This window comes from Hyla sarda, chromosome 7, assembly GCF_029499605.1.
Source record: "Hyla sarda isolate aHylSar1 chromosome 7, aHylSar1.hap1, whole genome shotgun sequence".
NCBI classification, from domain to species: Eukaryota; Metazoa; Chordata; class Amphibia; order Anura; family Hylidae; genus Hyla; species Hyla sarda.
In genome coordinates, this window is record NC_079195.1 from 59461210 (window position 1) to 59481827 (window position 20618).

Below are 20618 nucleotides of genomic sequence, written 5' to 3' on the forward strand. Positions count from 1 at the left end.
AGACTACAGAATAGCATGCAATGTCAGGCTGCTGCTTCCAAAGCCGGCAGGATATTGTCATGTATAAAAAGAGGCATGGACTCAAGGGACAGGGACATAATACTCCCCCTTTATAAAGCATTGGTACGGCCTCACCTGGAATATGCTGTTCAGTTTTGGGCACCTGTCCATAAAAGGGACACTGCGGAGTTGGAAAGGGTGCAGAGACGCGCGACTAAACTAATATGGGGCATGGAACATCTTAGCTATGAGGAGCGATTAAAGGAGTTACAATTGTTTAGTCTTGAGAAGAGACGTTTAAGGGGGGATATGATAAACGTATATAAGTATATTAATGGCCCATACAAAAAATATGGAGAAAAACTGTTCCAGGTTAAACCCCCCCAAAGGACGAGGGGACACTCCCTCCGTCTGGAGAAGAAAAAGTTTAGTCTCAAGGGGCGACACGCCTTCTTTACCGTGAGGACTGTGAATTTATGGAACGGTCTACCTCAGGAACTGGTCACAGTAGGAACAATTAACAGCTTTAAAACAGGATTAGATACATTTATGGAACAAAATAACATTAATGCTTATGAAGAAATATAAAATCCCATCCCTTCCCCAATATCGCGCCACACCCCTACCCCTTAATTCCCTGGTTGAACTTGATGGACATATGTCTTTTTTCGACCGTACTAACTATGTAACTATGTAACTATGTAAATCTGTTTCACATTCTGGCACCAGTGCCCCTTTAATAGCCTGGTATATCAGGGTGGTGGGGTTGAGACGGATTGTGTGTTTTGGGGGGTGGGAGTTCCTGGGGTGGGGGGAGAGGTGGTCGGGCAGTGGGCGGTGGGTGTAGGTTTATTACTTTATTTTTGTGTTTAAAAAGCTTCAATAAAAATGATCTGATTTAAAAAAAAGGAGACTTCACTTACAGAACACCGAGGCGACCACCTCCCTCTGATTCCTAAAGACCTTGATGTAACCCCGGACTCTGATGACCTCCCCAATTTCCATCTTGGCCTGTCTGCTCTCCTGTCGGTACAGCTCTTGCATAAATCCATCGAGATCCTTTGCTTTTGATGTACTTTTCTGATCCACTAAAAACAAATGCACAAGATCAAAGTAAGTGTAAAGTCTCCTGCAAGACTAAAGACATAACACAGATCATTCTGCTGCTGTGACCCCAATTCTACCTTCTTATGTTGTTTTACATAACATTTTTGTTCATTCTTAGATTTTTACAATAGTCTGGCATATGGCCAAAGCCGGTTTAGTAATTCGACATCATACAAGATGCAACTTTTAATGCTGCACTTTAAAGCATGCATCACATTTAAAGGGGTACTCCACTGGAAAACATTTTCTTTTAAATCAACCGGTGCCAGAAAGTTAAACATATTTGTAAATTCGCAATAGAAGAAGGAAATGATGTCCGCACTCACCATGCCGTAGAAAAATGGATATGCTTTATTAGCGTCTTCAGAGTTCCATAAGAAACAATATCAAAAACACCCGGGTGCAGGGAGGGGGAGCTGCTCCTGGCAAGGAGACTAGGAGCGGCTGTCAGGAACAACAGCACCGTTTCGCGTTATCCACGCTTCTTCCGGTTCCGGCTATCACCCCCCCCTCCAGTAGGCTTGCATTGAGGGGTGGAGTGTGACGTCACACGGGGACGGAGGCGTGACGTCACACGCCGTCGGCCCTGTGGTCGCCGCTAATCATACCCGGAGCGAACTCGCTCCGGGGACTGATTACAAACGGGGTGCCACGTGCAAGATCACGGGGGTCCCCAGCGGCGGCACTCCCCCGATCAGGCATCTTATCCCCTATCCTTTGGATAGGGGATAAGATGTATAAGCACCAGAGAACCCTTTTAATAAAACATGTTTTCCATTGGAGTACCCCTTTAAGATGTGGCTTTATTCTTGGCTTATACAACACAGACAATTGTATTGGCCTATACAGGACAAAGATACATTACAGTTTATGAAGGCTGGAGATTCTTAAAAATGCAACAGTAAAAAATAATATTTTGGGGATTGAACCCTGCAATCTACATTCTATTCCTGTTTCAATCCGGGAATCCTGGCATATCTACTAAAAATTAGAGATTAAGCTCCCAAATTCTGCCAATGTGTTGGTCTGGAAAAGTAGAATTTCATGTTTAACCTCTTAGATGCCAGGCAAAAAGTGACCAGGGCACAGGCCCGGGCCCCACTTATTTTGTGTGTTAAAAAAAAAAACACACAAAATGGGTTAGTACATTTTTGTCGCTCTCAGCTCGGGAGAGCGCCCATAATGCAATGTCTTCCCAAACAGAGAGCCTCCAATTGTTGCAAAACTACAACTCCCAGCATGCCCAGACAGCCAAAGGCTGTCTGGGCATGCTGGGAGTTGTAGTTTTGCAACAGCTGGAGGGGGTGGAGCTACATGGACCTGGGCGGGACAGGAGCGAGGGAGGTAAGTGGACGTCTTCTTCTGTATACACTATATACATATATCTATAGATAGCACAGGCCCGGGCCCCACTTATTTTAATGACCCAAGTGTAGTCAGCTAGTGACTACGTTCGGGTCATTTCAAGTTTTGACTTGGTTCAAACACGGCATGAAGCAATTTTGAGTCCGAGACAAAACTCGGATACATTGGGAAAATGACCCCAACGTAGTCACTAGCTGACTAAACTCGGGCCATTGAAATTAACGGGGCCCATGCCAGTGCGTACACAGATATCCCGGTCATTTTGACATTTTCTCGACATATCCGTGTCTTGGAGGCACCAAACGTGATGTAAATGAGGTTGTACCTTACAAAAATAAATAAATAAAGCTCTCACACTCACTAACAAAGTTTAACAAAGATAATGATGAAAACTAGAATGGTCATGAGAAGCAAAATAGGTTGGTAGTGATACTAGATCTAGTAAACTCTTTGAAGCCCTGAAGGCTTTCTTAAGAAGCGTTAAAAAAAACGAAAAAAAAAGGACAAAGTTACAAACAATATTGCAAAGTATAAATGTCTGAAGGACATGGCATATTATGGTACGGTGCATCCCTTCCTTATTTCCTTCATACAGTGGGACAGACGGGTTATAGTCTCTTAGGCTGCATTCACACCACGTTTTTGCAGTTCTCATATACATTTTCAATTTGAAAACCATACGGAACCGTATTGAAAACCGTATGCATTGACTCTCCATTGAAAACCGTATGCACTGACTCTCCATTGAAAACCGTATACCAAACGATGCATCCGGTTGCATCCGTTTTGCGTCTTGTACGGTTTTGTTAGATTTTTTCCCCGTACCCAAAACTGTACCCTACCACGGTTTTTGGTCCGGGTGAAAAACTGTATACAGTATTTTTTAACATGGGAGTCAATGGGAACCATACAGAACTGTACGTGCGTACGGTTCCATACAGTTTTCACCATACGGTTTTTGACTTTGCATTTTTTTTCTTGGAATTTCAATCAAACAAGTGAAACTTTATTCATAATGGAGTGAAAAGTTAAAAACTTATATGTTTTTTTCTTAAAAAACAGATGCAACCGGACATCATTTTTTCAAACCGTATACGGATTAAAATTTGTACATACGTTTTGTTACAGTTTAGTAGGAATCTGAGGAATCAGTTTTTCATCAAAAACCTGATACGGGAACTGTATTGCAAAAACGTGATGTGAATACAGCCTTATTAAGAGTCAGAAATACTCTGTTTAGTAAAATGATATGCCTTGTACAATCTTCTGTCAGTAGAGGGCAGCATAGCTCATATACAGTACAAGCAAGTACATTACATGGGGATAGCTTGGGGGGAGGTAAGTGATAGCTTGGGGGGAATGTTACAGATGACCTTTGGCCTCTCCTGACCTTTCTGTTTTAGTAAGTCCTTGTATTACCTATAAAGTAACAATTTGCAACATCTTTTTTATTGCTCTGTTATTTTTATTAGAAGTGCATGACCAATAAAAGATGTCCCGCAGCCATGTCCCTCCTCAGTCAGTGACTATCGGAGCGGCCCTGCTCAGTGCAGCTTCATTACAGGGAAGTTCACCAAAGACCAGGCACCGAAATTGGAGGCTACTAGGGAGGGTTTTTTGTTATTAGGCTGGGGATTTTGGTTAAATAAAAATATTTTCACGCACATCTTTGGCTGTCTGTGCGCCACACTCACTGGGCACTGTTTTGGTCAATGTGTGCACAGTTAGGCACTGTGTCGCCTCCATGTAGACAAGGCATGGTATCTTTTAGAAGCGTTATTACCATGTTGGCTGAATATGGCGGTATGCGCACTATTTAGCTGTATATGTGCAGATTTTGGCATTCTCTGGGTATGGTAAGATTACGTTTGGATTCTATAACTCTAAGAATCAATGGTCTCTAAAGCAGTAAATAGGCACTACATAGAGGTGTGAGCAATGTATCCAAGCATAATTCAGCACTATTTATCTAGGGACTGACTGTATTAAAGTATATCCATATATAAACATGGCTCTACCAGGGCGGTGTCATAGGCTAAACATTGCCATTGCTCTTTCCTATTAAAAAGAAAATACAAGAGTGTTATGGCAGGGGAAGTTATAACCCATATGTATAACCAATGTTGTCTTACGGAAGCAAGCGAGATATAGTGTGAATATGGCAGCTCTGGCCATTCCGTATATAGGGGCACTTTTATATACTCCGATGTATTGTGAATCTAGTGGTTGTAAATCAGGGGAAGTGTCCAAGTACTTGTCTTACAGGTTTTTCTTTTATTTGACTATGCTACAGGGGCTGTAAAGTTAGTGTAGTTGATAATATAGTGTCTGTACCTGGGTTTGATGGCTGGTTTTACAATGCTTATGTGATCTTTGCCCCGATGTCCATTTTTATCGGCATACAAAATGAGTATCGGCTTAGCTTTTCCCAATTGCACTGCAGCTCGAAATATTACATCACTAGGGATATATATAATATTACATCAAAGGGAGCCTGACTGTATTTCGGTTCAATAGTTTTTTTTATTGAATTATATCATTTTAGAAACACATACAAAACCAAACAGCCGGGTATATCCGACGAACAGGTGACAGTTCTAAAATGAAAAGCTATTGGCTAAATATGTAATGAGCTTGGTAGACGTGAGAATGAGTGGGTATCCATACTGAGCATACAGTTAACAGATAGGAATAACATAAATGAAGAAGCCAGGGGAAAGGCCAAATAGTCCAGGTCCCGTATTGAATGGGCAAGGTGAGGAGGAGGGGCGAGTGGGAGAGGGTGTAATATGTTCTGGAGAGGGGGTCTAGGTAAGTCTCAAATCCACATAATAGAAATTTAAGGGGTGTACAGTAGGGAGACATCAGCCACGGCTGCCACTTTACCGTAAATTGCTTAAATGAATTATTACCTAAGGAGATTACCTTTTCATATGCCATAGTTAGATTTATTTCAGAAATCACCTTTCGAGTGGACGCTAGGTTTGCTGTCTTCCAATATCTGAGTAATAAGGTCTTAGCCATCACCCAAAAAATACACGTAAAGGCTCCCATGGTCTTGGGATCTAGGGAAGAAGGTTGACCCTCATCAACAATAACGTCAACTGAAGAGTCCAGGTCATGAACTATCAGCCGCAGCGCTGTCCCTATATCTGGTGACTAATCATGTTACCCGCAGACGCTACTCTCCTTCTCCTCCTGTGAGCAGCGGCGCTGGAAATGAATGAACTGTGATACGCGGGCGCAGGATGGAGAACAGAAGCTTTTACCTTCCCCTGCAAGCACTGAAAGCGAGTGGGCTGCGGGCGCTGCAGAGCATCTGATCAGAAGTTCTGCAGCGCCCACGGCCCACTGGCTTTCTGAGCTTGCAGGGGAAGGTGACAGCTTCCGTTCTCCGAACAGAAGTCCTGTGCCCGCGGCTCACAACTCATTCATTTCCAGTGCCGCAGCTCACAGGAGGAGGAGAGCAGCACCTGTGGGTAACATGATTAGTTCCCCAATGTGGGGACAGCGCTGCGGCTGATAGTTCATTCATTCAAGGGGGGGTGGGGCCTGACCGGTATTGCAGTATAGGGAAAAATTCATATCTTACATAAAAAACACACCAATATAGTGTGAACCGGTATACCGCCCAGCACTACATGTACACCAACCTATCTAGTGTATTATACCATCTGAGTATTGTTTTCATGACTGATTCTATTTGGGAGGAAAATTTTAGGTGTCGCTGAATCATTTGAAAAGAACCGAGCCAATCCTGAGCCGTCAGACTCAAGGCAAACTCCCCGTCCCAGCTCCTCAGGGGATGAGTTTTAACAAAGTGGATGGGTTGTATGCTAAGGGTGTATATTGGCTTCAAACCCTTTTGAGAACTTGATAGGTAAAGGAATAGAGTTCTATCTGCTTTTAGACCCGACACTGTCAATCCCTGTATAGCATGACATATTTGGAGGCATTTAAAAAATTCAGAAGGAGGGAGGGATAGCCGACCACTCAACGACTGAAATGTGGATAGAACGTCCGACTCATAAAGGTTTCCAATGGTGTCCATGCTGCTCCCAGACCAGAGTCTTAAATCTGTGTGGGGGAGAAGTGCTCTGAGGTATGTGAACGGCATAGACCCCAGAGGTATTTGATAATCTCCATCAGCTAATTTGTGGATGGACGTCCATGCCTCCAAGGAGGCCGACATCGTGGGGCTCTGAGTCCCCGACACTGAGTCGAATGGCACAAACAAGAGATCCATGTGCCATCATGCTCTCTATGTGGATCCAAGGTATAGAGGAGGGGCCTTGCTACCATTCCCGCAGCATTGAAACTAAGGTGGCTTTATAATATCTGTGCAAGTCAGGCAGACCCAGACCTCCCAAATGACGGCCCTTGGTGAGTATGTGTCTGGCTACTCAAGGTTGTTTGTTGGAACAGATAAATCTGGGGAGCATGGAGTGTGCCTTTGTGAAGAAGTGTCTGGGAAATGGGATGGGAAGGGTGCGGTAAAGGTAAAGGAAGCGGGGTAAAATAAACATATTAAAAGTTGCAATGCGACCGACCCATGAGATTATATAAGCAGAGAGACGTTTAAGTTCTGCTGTTATGTCAGTAAGGAGGCGGTCATAATTCAAGGACAACAAGGGGGAGGGGAAGGAGTTAATATGATCCCTAGGTAGTCTATTCCATGTGTCTTCCAGTCAAATGAATATTGGGTTTGAAGCTTTGCAACTAAGGCGGATGACATGTGTATAGGGAGTGCCTGAGTTTTTGCAGAGTTTAGATGATAGTAGGATATAGAACCGTATTGTGAAATTTGCGCCATTATCGCTGTAAGAGAGGACTCGGTTGGTTAAGGACAAAAACACATAGGGGGAGATTTATCAAACCCTGTGCAGAGGAAAACTTGCCCAGTTGCCCACAGCAACCAATCAGATCACTTCTTTCATTTTTCACAGGCCTTCATAAAAATGAAAGCAGCAAACTGATTGGTTGCTATGGGCAACTGGGCAAGTTTTCCTCTGCACAGGCTTTGATAAATCTCCCCCATAGTCTGCATGGTAAGGTGGGGTTGCTGAGGTGTAGAAGGGAGAAAAGTGACCTCACACTTACAAACAAGGGATCCTGGGACTTGTAGTTGGAGGTCAGGAACTCCAACAGGTAATAGCCAGTTCACAAAAAGAAAGCAGCAGCGCACAACATAGCCATTTAGCCACAAGACAACCAAGGATCCTTCCTAAGCATGTCCATTACTGTCTGGCAGGTAAGTACTAAAGTCACCTTGTGTATAACCCCTTTAAAGGTGGCATTGAAGGGGATCTCAAAAGGGTTTCCTATAATCACCTAGGAAGGTAAAATGGCAAGATCTGTGGACCTTGGAAGGGCTTGTACTAATCCAATGGCAACCGAGTCTTGGATTTGTCTTTAAAGAGTAGCTCCCACCATCCTATATTTTTTTTTCTGTCCCTGCCTATTGCCAATCTATCCCTAACCCCCTCCCTGCTTTTAATTTTTCTTTTTATTATATTAAAAATAACTTTTTGTCTGCTTGGTAGTGTGCTCACTACCAGGCTGACTTCCCCAGCAGGCACCACATCACTGATGCCTGTTGGGGACAACACTTCGGTCCTTAGTTAATCTACACAGGGTGCCTCCAGCTGTTTCACCACTACAAATCCCAGCTTGCCCTGACATCTATTGGCTGTCAGGGCATGCTGGATGTTGTAGTAGTGAAACAGCTGGAGGCCCCGTGTAGATAAACTATAAGTTAGTGCCATGCGGCGCTACGGCACTAGCCCGTTCTCTCTGTCAAACCCCCATAGCCCGTTCCCTCCATCACAAACCCCCCCCCCCCCCCCGCATATCCCGTTCCCTCCATCACAAACCCCCCGCCCCGCATACCCAGTTCCCTCCGTTCTGATACCTGCAGAGTCCAGCAGCGGGCGTGCAGGGACAGCGGCGGCGGCGACATGTGCGGGAGGAGAAGCCTCCCAGCCAGTGGCCGGGGAGCCAATGCGCTCGCTCCCGCCTGTCTGATTGACAGGCAGGGAGTGAGAGCAGCCTAAATGAAAAAGGACTGATTGCCAGGCCAAAATCTGTCCTTTTTCAGGCGTGAAGTCACGCCAGGCTGCAGCCGGCCACTGGGAGGGTGACCCCTAGTGGCCGGTTTTCAAATGTAAATTTCACCCTGATAATCAAAAAAAATGATAATGACAATATATTAGAGATATGTTGTACTACATAAGTACTACAACATATCAAAAAATAAAGTTGGTGACAGTGCCCATTTAAGGGAAGACGCAGTGTCATCCCCATCATATAATGTACACTTGTGCCCTCACAGTAAGTTCCTATGCAAATATTTCTGTCTTTACCAAGGTCAAAGCAGCTATTTTCTTCCTAGTGACAAGTCAAACATTACTGAATACATAAGGTTTGTCAGGGAACTACTTTGAATAAAGGAAGGGAGTGTAAACACCCGGATGATTTGTTTAGTAGGATGGATATCATCAGCAGATTTTTATATTCTAAACTGACACTTATCTGGGCCAGAATGGGGGTTTAGGAGGAGTAGGTGGCTGCCCATGGCACCATCGGGGGAATGAATTGCCATTTACAGTTTAAAAAACAACCCATCATGCTTTGTTCCTGAACTGAGAGGGTCAATACAGGTAACAAGTTATTCTCATTAATAACTACAAGTGAAGTCTTACCTGAAGAAGACAGACATTTTGGCCCAGAGGATTTCCAGCATGTACAATTAATCACCCCGGAGCTGTCGTCCACTGTATGAGAGTGGAAAAACACAAGGAAAGACATAAAAGACAATGTTATTGTACCAGGTACTGGCAAGCAGGGTGGACACACTAAGGATACGTCTAGACCAGTGTTTCCAAGCCAGGATGTCGCCAGCTGTCACAAAACTACAACTCCCAGCATGTCCAAATGTAAATACAGTGATCCCTAAACTTACAATGGCCTCAACATACAATAGTTTCTGGACCATTGTAAGTTGAAACCAGACTCCACATACAATGTACAGACAGTCCAGATCTGTGAAATGTGTCAATGGCTGAAAGAACCGACCAATCAGAATGGGCATTCACTGGTTAAACACCTGTATTACTGAAGTGCATGCACTGACTGGTTGTCTGGTACCGCCCCCTACAGTACAGAGAGGTATTACATGTTCTGTACACTTTACCTGTACCAGGGTTACCTGCTCCTTTGGACACCAGGTGAAGGCGACTCCATGTTACTTTTTTAGGATACTGTGTGTACTGTACAGGACCCCAAGGAAGTTCCTTTCCTCTACATAGACCAGTGTTTCCCAAGCAGGGTGCCCCCAGCTGTTGCAAAACTACAACTCCCAGCATGCCCGGACAGCCTTTGGCTGTCCGGGCATGCTGGGAGTTGTAGTTTTGCAACAACTGTAGGCGCCCTACTTGGGAAACACTGACATAGACAGTGATTACAGCTCCCAGCAGATCTTTCTTACTTTTATATGTAAGAAATTGCTTTATCTATATTAGTGATCTACTTATTTTTCTTTAATCCTCACTTTTTTCCTATTTTTGGATGACATTTTGGGCCTTTAGAACCAATTACCAGGTTTCCATAGAGTTCTGGTCTCAACATACACTGGTTTCAACATACAATGGTCGTCCCGGAACCAATTAATATTGTAACTTGAGGGACAACTGTATAATAATCACCTCCTAGACTAGAAAATAACCAAAAACATTAGATGCCAGCATCACACTTGGCATCTAGCGGCTGCTATTGGATGTATAGACACAACAATATATCTATTACATACGGACTTTGGATATCTTTTTGTACATTTGCTTGGTCCAGCAGGCTATGCCCTCTTATCAATCTAAGAGAAGCCGGGGGAGGAAGCTGATCCATTAGTTGGCGTCAGTCAGAGTAGGAGGAAGGAGATGGGTGGGGCGTCTTGGCACGTGGCCCACAGGAGGGTGGTAAAAGAAATGAAAGAATGAGAAAGGATGTATTGTTTGGGTAATCAAGCAAATATATGTTCCCAACTTCTCCTCAGGTCACTATTTCTTGTAGTAATAAAGATCATATTTCTATAAAAAGCCGATCCCAGTTAGACAAGGGAAGATGCTACTTCCAGGCTATTCATTGACTGAGCACTCCCTCCCTCATTGAAGGAAGTCCCTAAGGATTGACAATAAACATAAGTCAAATTATAAATTCACAAGAAAGAAAAAGTGGAGCGCTCTCTGTTTGTAATGTAGAACCGGTTACTTCGGATCCATATGTTCACGGGACCTTAACGGTCCGTATCGCGCCTTCAGGCGCTTCGTCAGGCCGCTGAGCGGCCTGACGAAGCGCCTGATGGCGTGATACGGAGCATGGCCTGGCGTCTGAACTCCCCTTTAGCCAATCCGCCTCCCTTCCCTGCTAGGTCCTGTGAACATATGGATCCGAAGTAACCGGTTCTACATTACAAACGGTGAGTGCTCCGCTTTTTTTTTTCTTTCTTTCTTGTGAATTTGTATTGAAGCTCTCTAGTTCTAAGCGTGCAGCGCCACCGGGGTATCCTCACCTGCCCGTCATTTGACTGTATTCACACACGGCAGTGCTAGCTACCTTTTGTGTTCTCCTAGTGTATATGATAAGTCAAATTATACACACCAATAGAGTGCTCATACCTCTTCATGGGCCCTATTAGTTATAGGCCAATAGAGGAGTCCCCTCTCAGGTGGACCCGACACCTAGTTGCCATTTTATTATTACAATGGCCCCCACATATTGATTTATTTGTCTTTTCTGGCTGTAATCCTGCCCCCTCAGCGTGATTGACAGCCTGTGTCAACAGACTAATCTCTAAACAGATGGTGCAAAGCGAAGTCGTGGCCATGCCAGAACTGTCAATCACCCTGAGGGGGCGGGATTACAGCCACCGTAGACAGGACCAGGTAAGTATAAGTATATATAATGCCTTATATGTCTTGTTCTAACATATAAAGGATACTGAATACTATGGCCAGCCAGTCATTGCAAAACTACATCACATACATAGGAATACAACTGATTTATGGTATACGGTAATAAATTGATCATTTTACATGTGTATCTTTTCATCCAGAAACAAAAACCCCACAAAATAGTTTTAGTATTTAAAGAGGAATAAGTAAAATACCTCCATAGCTGTAGAACGCTTCCTTCTCTCTGACACTGACAACAGTTCCTAAAATATCCACTTGTTTGATGGGATGACCATTGTAGAAAAAGATTCCTGTCAGGATACAAATATGGGTTAGCATAAATCTGTGGAGTTTGATGGCAAGTAGCAGGAGTGCATTGGTTACAAGGACCTAGAGGTATTGATAGACCTTTGCATAAAAGAATTAGGGAACACTTTCGTTCACTCACTACTGGAAAAGGCTGCCCAAAAGTAATAGAACATATGAAATATAAACACAATAACAAAATTGAAGATTTAAAATTCCTAGGATTAAAAACAGTTGCGCCCTTAAAATTTGGTGGAGATAGACACAAATTATTGTTACAAAAAGAATCTGAAATGATTATACTTACAGACGCCATAGGACCACTAGGATTAAACCTACGGGAGGATTTTAATGTATTTCCATAGTGCAGGTGGATGTTGTTAGCATAGGATCTATGTTCACACCTAGCGTTTTAAATACTATGCATTACCTCCGTTAGTGTTACACAGTTTTAGGCGCTGTTATAGCTAATTAGTAAATACTAATGCTAGTCTCTCTATACCACACACTATATTTGTGCTTTTAACCCTGTAATGTCTAGTTTTCTATTTTTGTATTACCTGGTGTATGTATTTAAGGGGGAAGGGTTAATTGATGTCAGAGGTCACGTGTAAGCGCTCTGTGTAGCGCGAAACCGGTCTCCCGAATTAAACTTCTTGCTGTTTCCGTGAGTGCCGTCTGCGATCTCTTCTTTCAAATTGATAGATCCTTTCACCACAACTACTATCCCAAAACAAGAGTCCCCATTCATGTTGATCCCCCAACTTCGTATTAATTCTAATAAATAAGAGTGACGTGACCCTAGGCTTCCCCAGCCTCTGGCAGAAAGCTGTATATGTCTGCCAATTCCCTTTTACATTCGGATTGTCTTAGTGTGCACACTAAACCCGGCCTCAAACTTGCCCACATGCCCTGGAGAGAGTTAGTCAATCCCACTGAATTAAAGGGTACCTTTCATCAAAAAAACTTTTGATATATTATAGATTAACGTATGCAGAATAACTTTCCAATAGCATGTTATTAAAAAATATGCTTCTTTCTATTTAATTTTCCACTTTGACAAAATGACCACTAGGGGTCTCCCTACCAGTCCTTTTTTTTTTATAGATTTCAGACTTATGCTGGAGTCCTAAATCTCAGGCTGTATCCGGGACACAGATAAGCTCAGCACTGCTCCCTGCCAGCGAGTTTGTCTGTGTCTCGGCTGCAGTCTGAGATTTAGGACTCCAGCATGAGTCTGAAATCTATAAAAAAAGGACTGGTAGGGAGACCCCTAGTGGTCATTTTGTCAAAGTGGAAAATTAAATAGAAAGAAGCATATTTTTTAATAACATGCTATTGGAAAGTTATTCTGCATACATTAATCTATAATATATCAAAAGTTTTTTTTGAGGAAAGGTACCCTTTAATTCACCTTATATTCATGGCCAGATTTACAAAGGGCAGTAGGGCTGGGCGGTATGGCCAAATGTGTGTATCACGGTAATTTTAAAACTTTTGGCGGTTCCATGGTATATAACGATATTTACTGCCCCCCCCAATCCCCATATTAATTATCAGCCCACTTCCCCATCGGGGTAAATACTCACATATCACCCACAAGCGCTGCCCTCCTCATCCTGTTTGTTGCAGCTGCTGGCGCTGACACTCTCTATACTGTGCTGTATCCCTAGGCCCGGGCTGCAAAAGATAAACAAAATAAACTTTAACGCACCTACGTCGGCCTTACGCAGGGGACCGGAACGTAGGAGAGCTGTCAGCCTATCACTGGCCGCAGCGATGTTCCGCCTCCGGCTGAAGCGGAACATCGCTGCGGCTGGTGATAGGCTGACGGCTCCCATCCCCAGGAAACAAGTGAGGCCGGTACCGGACCAAGGGGAGGTGAGTTAATGTTTATTTTGTTTATTTTTTGCAGCCAGGGCATAGCGTACAGTATAGAGCAGTGGTCTCCAACCTGCGAACCTCCAGATGTTGCAAAACTACAACTCCCAGCATGCCCGGACAGCCGTTGACTTATGAGCTTCTGAAGTTAAGGTTGTTCTTCTCTAAGTGCTCTATGATGTCAAGTGTCTCGGGAACCGCCCAGTTTAAAAGAGGTTTGCTATGGGGATTTGCTTCTAAACTGTGCGGTTCCAAAGACAGGTGTCATCATAGAGCACTTAACTTCAGAAGCTCATAAGTACTGAAAGGAGTAAGATTTTTTAATAGAAGTAATTTACAAATCTGTTTAACTTTCTGGAGCCAGTTGATAAGTATATATATATATATATATATATATATATATATATATATATAAAGTTTTTTTCCTGGATAACCCCTTTAAAGAGGTTATCCAGCAATAGAAAAACTAAGCTAATTTCTTCTGGAGACCTGGAGACCTTGGGGGCCATTCAACTGGCCCACGATGACCAATCCACTTTCCAGGAGACTGTTTATCTAGGAATGCTCGGACCTGACACCCATAATGTGGTGGTCACCATCTTGCTGGAAAAACTCAGGGAACGTGCCAGCTTCAGTGCATAAAGAGGGAAACACATAATCATGTAGCAATTTCGCATATCCAGTTGATTGGCCCCCAAGGTCTCCCGATCTGACCCTCTTAGACTTTTATCTTTGGGGTCATCTGAAGGCAATTGTTTATGCTATGAAGATACGTGATGTGCAGCACCTGAAACTACGAATACTGGAAGCCTGTGCTAGCATTTCTCCTGCGGCGTATATAGCAGTGTATACGGATACTGGAAGCCTGTACTAGCATTTCTCCTGCGGTGTATATAGTAGTATATAGCAGTGTATACGGATACTGGAAGCCTGTACTAGCATTTCTCCTGCGGTGTATACAGTAGTATATAGCAGTGTATACGGATATTGGAAGCCTGTGCTAGCATTTCTCCTGCGGTGTATATAGTAGTATATAGCAGTGTATACAGATACTGGAAGCCTGTACTAGCATTTCTCCTGCGGTGTATATAGTAGTATATACGGATACTGGAAGCCTGTGCTAGCATTTCTCCTGCGGCGTATATAGTAGTATATAGCAGTGTATACAGATACTGGAAGCCTGTGCTAGCATTTCTCCTGCGGTGTATATAGTATATAGCAGTGTATACGGATACTGGAAGCCTGTGCTAGCATTTCTCCTGCGGTGTATATAGCAGTGTATACGGATACTGGAAGCCTGTGCCAGCATTTCTCCTGCGGTGTTGCTATCAGTGTGTGAAGAGTGGGAGAAGAGGGTTGCATTGACAATCCAACACAATGGGCAGCACATTGAACACATTTTACAAGTGGTCAGAAACTTGTAAATAACTCATGAAATAATAAAGTTACATTAAAACCAAGCACATCATTGTTTTTCTTGTGAAATTCCCAATAAGTTTGATGTGTCACATGACCCTCTTCCTATTGAAAAAACAAAAGTTGGATTCAAAATGGACGACTTCAAAATGGCCGCCATGGTCACCACCCATCTTGAAAAGTTTCCCCTCCTCACATATACTAATGTGCCTCAAACCGGAAGTTAATATCACCAACCATTCCCATTTTATTAAGGTGTATCCATATAAATGGCCCACCCTGTACAGCAGTGGTCTCCAACCTACGGACCTCCAGATGTTGCAAAACTACAACTCCCAGCATGGCCGGACAGCCAACGGCTGTCCGGGCATGCTCGGAGTTGTAGTTTTGCAACATCTGGTGGTCCACAGGTTGGAGACCACTGATGTACAGTATCTCTGCTCCTATAGAATAAAGCAGCATATTGTGGGGCACTCATCACAGCCTCTAGCGCCCTCTGCAGTCTTCCCAGTGTACATTCTCAGGCATCCTCCTGTCATCCCCACGGCTCTTATATGACCTAACTAACATAATAACGCTCATCATTTACATACGGAGACACATTGTTCAGTGCGGTCATATGTTTATTTTCCTACTAAGTACCTATTACCCATAACAACCACTCAAACTCACCTTACATCCTATAAAATGTGCTTTTTTTAACTATAGGTTTATGTTTTTGGCTGTGATGTCATCTGTAATACACTGACTTAGTGTTCCCCACCCTGCGGCCCTTCAGGTGTAGGAAAACTACAATCCCCATCCTGCCCTAACAGCAGGGGCATAACTATAGGGGTAACTAAAGGGGTCTGGTAACTAAAGGGGTCCCAAAGATTTTTTGCATTAAAGGGGTACTCTGTTGGAAAACATTATATTTTTATTTTTAAATCAACTGGTGCCAGTAAGTAAAACAGATTTATAAATTACTTCTATTAAAAAAAAATCTTAATCCGTCTAATTGACCTTGTGCCACAGTCTTGTGTTGGGGAGAAATATGGGGGAGTCTCTTAATCCTTCCAGTACTTATCAGCTGCTGTATACTACAGAGGAAGTCGAGTTGTTCTTTTCTGTCTGACCACAGTGCTCTCTGCTGACACCTCTGTCCATGTCAGGAACTTCCGGAGCAGGATAGCTTTGCTATGGGGATTTTCTCCTACTCTAGACAGTTCCTGACATGGACAGAGGTGTCAGCAGAGAGAACAGTGGTCCGACAGAAAAGAAGAACCCAACCTCCTCTGTAGAATAAAGCAGCTGGTAAATACTGGAAGGATAAAGATTTTTTAATAGAAGTAATTTATAATTTACCTCTTGGAGCCATTTGATATGAAACATTTTTTTTTCCCACCGGAGTACCCCTTTAAAGGGGTACTCCTGTGGAATTTTTTTTTTTTTTAATAAACTGGTGCCAGAAAGTAAAACAGATTTGTAAATTACTTCTATTAAAAAAGCTTAATCCTTCCAGTACTTGTTAGTTGCTGAGTACTAAAGAGGAAAGGGTTTTCTTTTTGGAACACAGAGCTCTCTGCTGACACCATGACCACAGTGCTCTCTGCTGACATCTCTGTCCATTTTAAGAACTGTCCAGAGTAGAAGAAAATCCCCATAGAAAACATATGCTGCTCTGGACAGTTCCTAAAATGGACAGAGATGTCAGCAGAGAGCACTGTGTTCAAAAAAGAAAACCATTCCTCTGTAGTATACAGACCCTAAAAAGTACTGGAAGGATTAAGATTTTTATTAGAAGTAATTTTACAAATCTGTTTATCTTTCTGCCACATGTTGATTTAAAAAAAAAAAAAAAAGTTTTCCACCGGAGTACCCCTTTAAGGTCCAGATGCTACAAGTTACACCTCTGCCTGGCAGCTTTCAGCAGTGCAAGCATGATGGGAGTTGTAGTTTTGCAACAACTAGAGAGCCAGAGGTTGGGGAACACTTCGCTAAGTAATGGCTGTGGAATGAAAAAGAAGGAGATAGCTGAAGAAGAAAGAAGCCTTCTCAGATACTCCAGACATTTGTCTTACTTACCGGGTACTTGATTAGACTCTTTTAGTTCTAAAATGTCTCTAATGTACAACTTGGCAAATGCTAAGAACACTGGATCCAATCCCCATATTAGTGATGGTAATTCTTCCATAAAACGCGTGGGAGTTAAGAGATCTAAAGGACAAGAAACACAACCTTAAAAGATCTGACCGGAAGCTAAAACTACACAGAGGCATCTCCAGGATTTTATATAATAATACAGTGCATATTACCGTATTTTTCGCCCTATAGGACGCACCGGCGTATAAGACGCACCCAATTTATAGGTGCAAAATCTAAAAAAATTAGACCAATAGTGGTCTTCAACCTGCGGATCTCCAGATGTTGCAAAACTACAACTCCCAGCATGCCCGGACAGCCGTTGGCTGTCCGGGCATGCTGGGAGTTGTAGTTTTGCAACATCTGGAGGTCCGCAGATTGAAGACCACTGCATAGGAGGTAATACTCACGTGTCCCCGCCGCTCCGGACCCGTCACCGCTGCCCTGGATGTCGCTCCATCGCTGTCGCCGTGTCCCCGTCGCTCCGGAACGTCTCTGCTGCCGGCCAGGTATCCTTGCTCTCCGTCGCCGTCATCACGTCGTTACGCACGCCGACGCACGTACGCGACTACGTGATGACGAGGAAGGAGAGCGCCGGCCATACAGGGGATCCCTGAACGGAGAAGACACCGAGGAGGCAGGTAAGGTCCTGTAAGCACTAACCCGGCTATTCAGTCGGGCTGTTCGGGACCGCCGCGGTGAAATCGTGACGGTCCCGAACAGCCTGAATGAACAGCCGGGTTAGTGTCACTTTCCCTTCAGACGCGGCGGTCAGCTTTGATCGCCGCATCTGAAGGGTTAATACAGGGCATCACCGCGATCGGTGATGTCCTGTATTAGCCGCGGGTCCCGGCCGTTGATGGCCGCAGGGACCGCCGCGATAGGGGTGTATTCGCCGTATAAGACGCACCGACTTTTTCCCCCAGTTTTGGGGAAGAAAAAGTGCGTCTTATACGGCGAAAAATACGGTATTTGATGTCCTTTATCAGAAACATTACTGCTGCAAATACCCCTCCGTCCCTGCAGACCATCAATAAACTATAGGCCGTTTTTTTGCAACCAGGGTGCCTCCAGCTGTTGCAAAACTACAATGCCCAGCATGCCCGGACAGCTTTTGGCATTTTGATAAATTTGGTCATGTCCACCATCACCTTTTTAGTGATGCTGTAAATAAATCTCCCACAATACTGTCTAATCTCACAGGGTCCAATCAAGACACAAAGCAGCAGATGAAAGGAATCTGCCCTTTTAGACAGATAGCTGTCAATCACTTATTAGGACCGCCCACTTGACCTGTTGGCCAAGAATGAGCAAAGATTCACCAAGTTATCTTCCACAAAACAATATCTTATTCTGTCCAGCCCCTCCTGCTCTATAACATGATGCCTGCCGAATGGACTGTACTTTCAATATCAGGTGAAGACTTACAAAGAGCAGCGGGTTTCAGCGGCGCTGACCGGGGATGGACACGTCAGATGGAAAGAAAGGATTTATTGGAACAAGAATGCAACGTGTTTCACCGCGCTTGCGCGGAATCAACAGGCCTGATGAAACCGCACAAGCGAGGTGAAGCACGTTGCATTCTTGTTCCAATAAATCATTTCTTTCCACCTGACGTATCCATCCCCGGTCAGCGCCGCTGGAACCTGCTACTGTTCGTATGATCACCCACTACTGTTCGTATGATCACCCGCTACTGTTCGTATGATCACCCGCTACTGTTCGGATGATCACCCGCTACTGTTCGTATGATCACCCGCTACTGTTCGTATGATCACCCGCTACTGTTCGTATGATCACCCGCTACTGTTTGTATGATCACCTGCTACTGTTTGTATGATCACCTGCTACTGTTTGTATGATTGGGGAGGCTGCACACCGGGCCCTATACTCACTCATGCTGACCATTGTTGTGTGTGAGCTCACACAATCGCCTATGGTAAGAGTTCCTAGTTACATTGCTGATCTACCTATTGGCGGTTTCACGCTATGGAGCGCTCTTCCATCTTTTAATAATGTACTTTCAATATGACAGGTTGCATTTAAATGGGCACTCTGAATAAAGCAAATTTTTGCTTTTGCACTCCTTATGGTAAATAAAAAATCTTTCTAATGTACTTTGTTTTAAAAAAAATAAAAATTTGTGTTTAAAAAAGCTGCCACTAGGTGTCTCCCTACTTGTCCAGAGCACATTCCCCCCCCCCCCCCCCCATCTTTTGCACAGACGTTGGACTCCTGCTGGCTTGGTAGAAGTCCAAAATCAGGAAATGCAGTTTGGAGTGCTGAGGGGTGTGTGTGCAGCCTTAGCCAATCATAGCTCATCTCACACTGGACTGCTCTGGGCTATGTGTAGCAGAGTGAGGGAGGAAGTTCTCCCCATATGGCTTCAGATGATGTCACAGCCTGCTGGGGGAACGCCCCTTCCCAGTCTGTGAATCTGACTGAGACTAAGGAGAAAATACAGAGCAATATCAAGGTAGAAAACTAAATAATAAAAATAAAGGCAGGGGGTGGTTTATCATGATGGGAGGATTATTTAATTTAACAAAATCATGGGAGGTACTCTTTAATACCTCAGTTTCCCTGTTTAGATAATATAATTCAGCCGAGTGTGCTCAAATTACTTCCGTTAGATTAGACCTTCCATCCAGGGTGCCTCCAGCTGTTGCAAAACCACAACTCCCAGCATGCCCGGACAGCCAAAGGCTGTCCGGGCATGCTGAGAGTTGTGGTTTTGCAACAGCTGGAGGCACCCTGGTTGGGAAACACTGGATTAGACAAAAATGTAGAAGATTTATTAATAGCATCTCTAAAAGGTAATGGTGAACATGGCCAAATGCATCCAAATGGCACACGTGGAACAATACATTTGCAGCATCTTGCTTAACAGGTATTTTCGATGTTTATTTGGGCCAAAAAAGTGGCTCATGCCATTACTACAGACATTTTGCAGCCTGACAGGTTCCCTATAACAAGTGGCTAACTCTTTATTTTAACCTGATAAACATTTTACAAGCATTAGAACCAGTAAGAAGCAGTGTGAGCGCACGTCATCCTGAAGATGTGGAACCAGTATGGTCACCAGAAGTGGCCGCAGTGTGGTGCTCAGTGATTCTAGCTCGCATACTGGTCTATTGCAGTAATGGAGTTATTAGTATCAAACAGAGTAAGTTTATGGAAAAACTCCGCACATAGCAAAGAAGGAGTATAACAAGGCAAAACGAGAGGCGGGCTGCAACCCAACAGGATTGGAAAACATTCAACATGAATAACCAAAGACAGAGACACAACAAAACGAGGCACATGTCACTGAACAATAAGGAAGGATCAGATCAGGTTCAAATAAATTAAATAAAAAAAATAACAGATGCATCAGTATAAGGCGGCATTCACACCAAAAAATTCGTTTTTGCAATAGAGTTCCCGTATCAGGTTTTTATATGAAAAACTGATTCCTCAAAACCGGATTACACTGTA

The 20618-nt window shown here is 43.8% G+C and overlaps 1 protein-coding gene across 6 annotated transcripts in view; it reads right to left on the reverse strand.

The window, feature by feature from the left end:
- Positions 1-20618, reverse strand: part of STN1 (STN1 subunit of CST complex) — a 67115-nt gene that overhangs the window by 18243 nt on the left and 28254 nt on the right. For all 6 annotated transcript variants that reach the window (XM_056529173.1, XM_056529171.1, XM_056529170.1 and 3 more), the window contains 4 exons: positions 17085-17216; positions 11633-11728; positions 9174-9245; positions 924-1088 (listed from right to left, as the gene is read on the reverse strand). In XM_056529173.1, the coding sequence (XP_056385148.1) occupies positions 924-1088; positions 9174-9245; positions 11633-11728; positions 17085-17193 (442 nt within the window). In that variant the 5' untranslated portion in view covers positions 17194-17216. The remainder of the gene's footprint in view (positions 1-923; positions 1089-9173; positions 9246-11632; positions 11729-17084; positions 17217-20618) is intronic.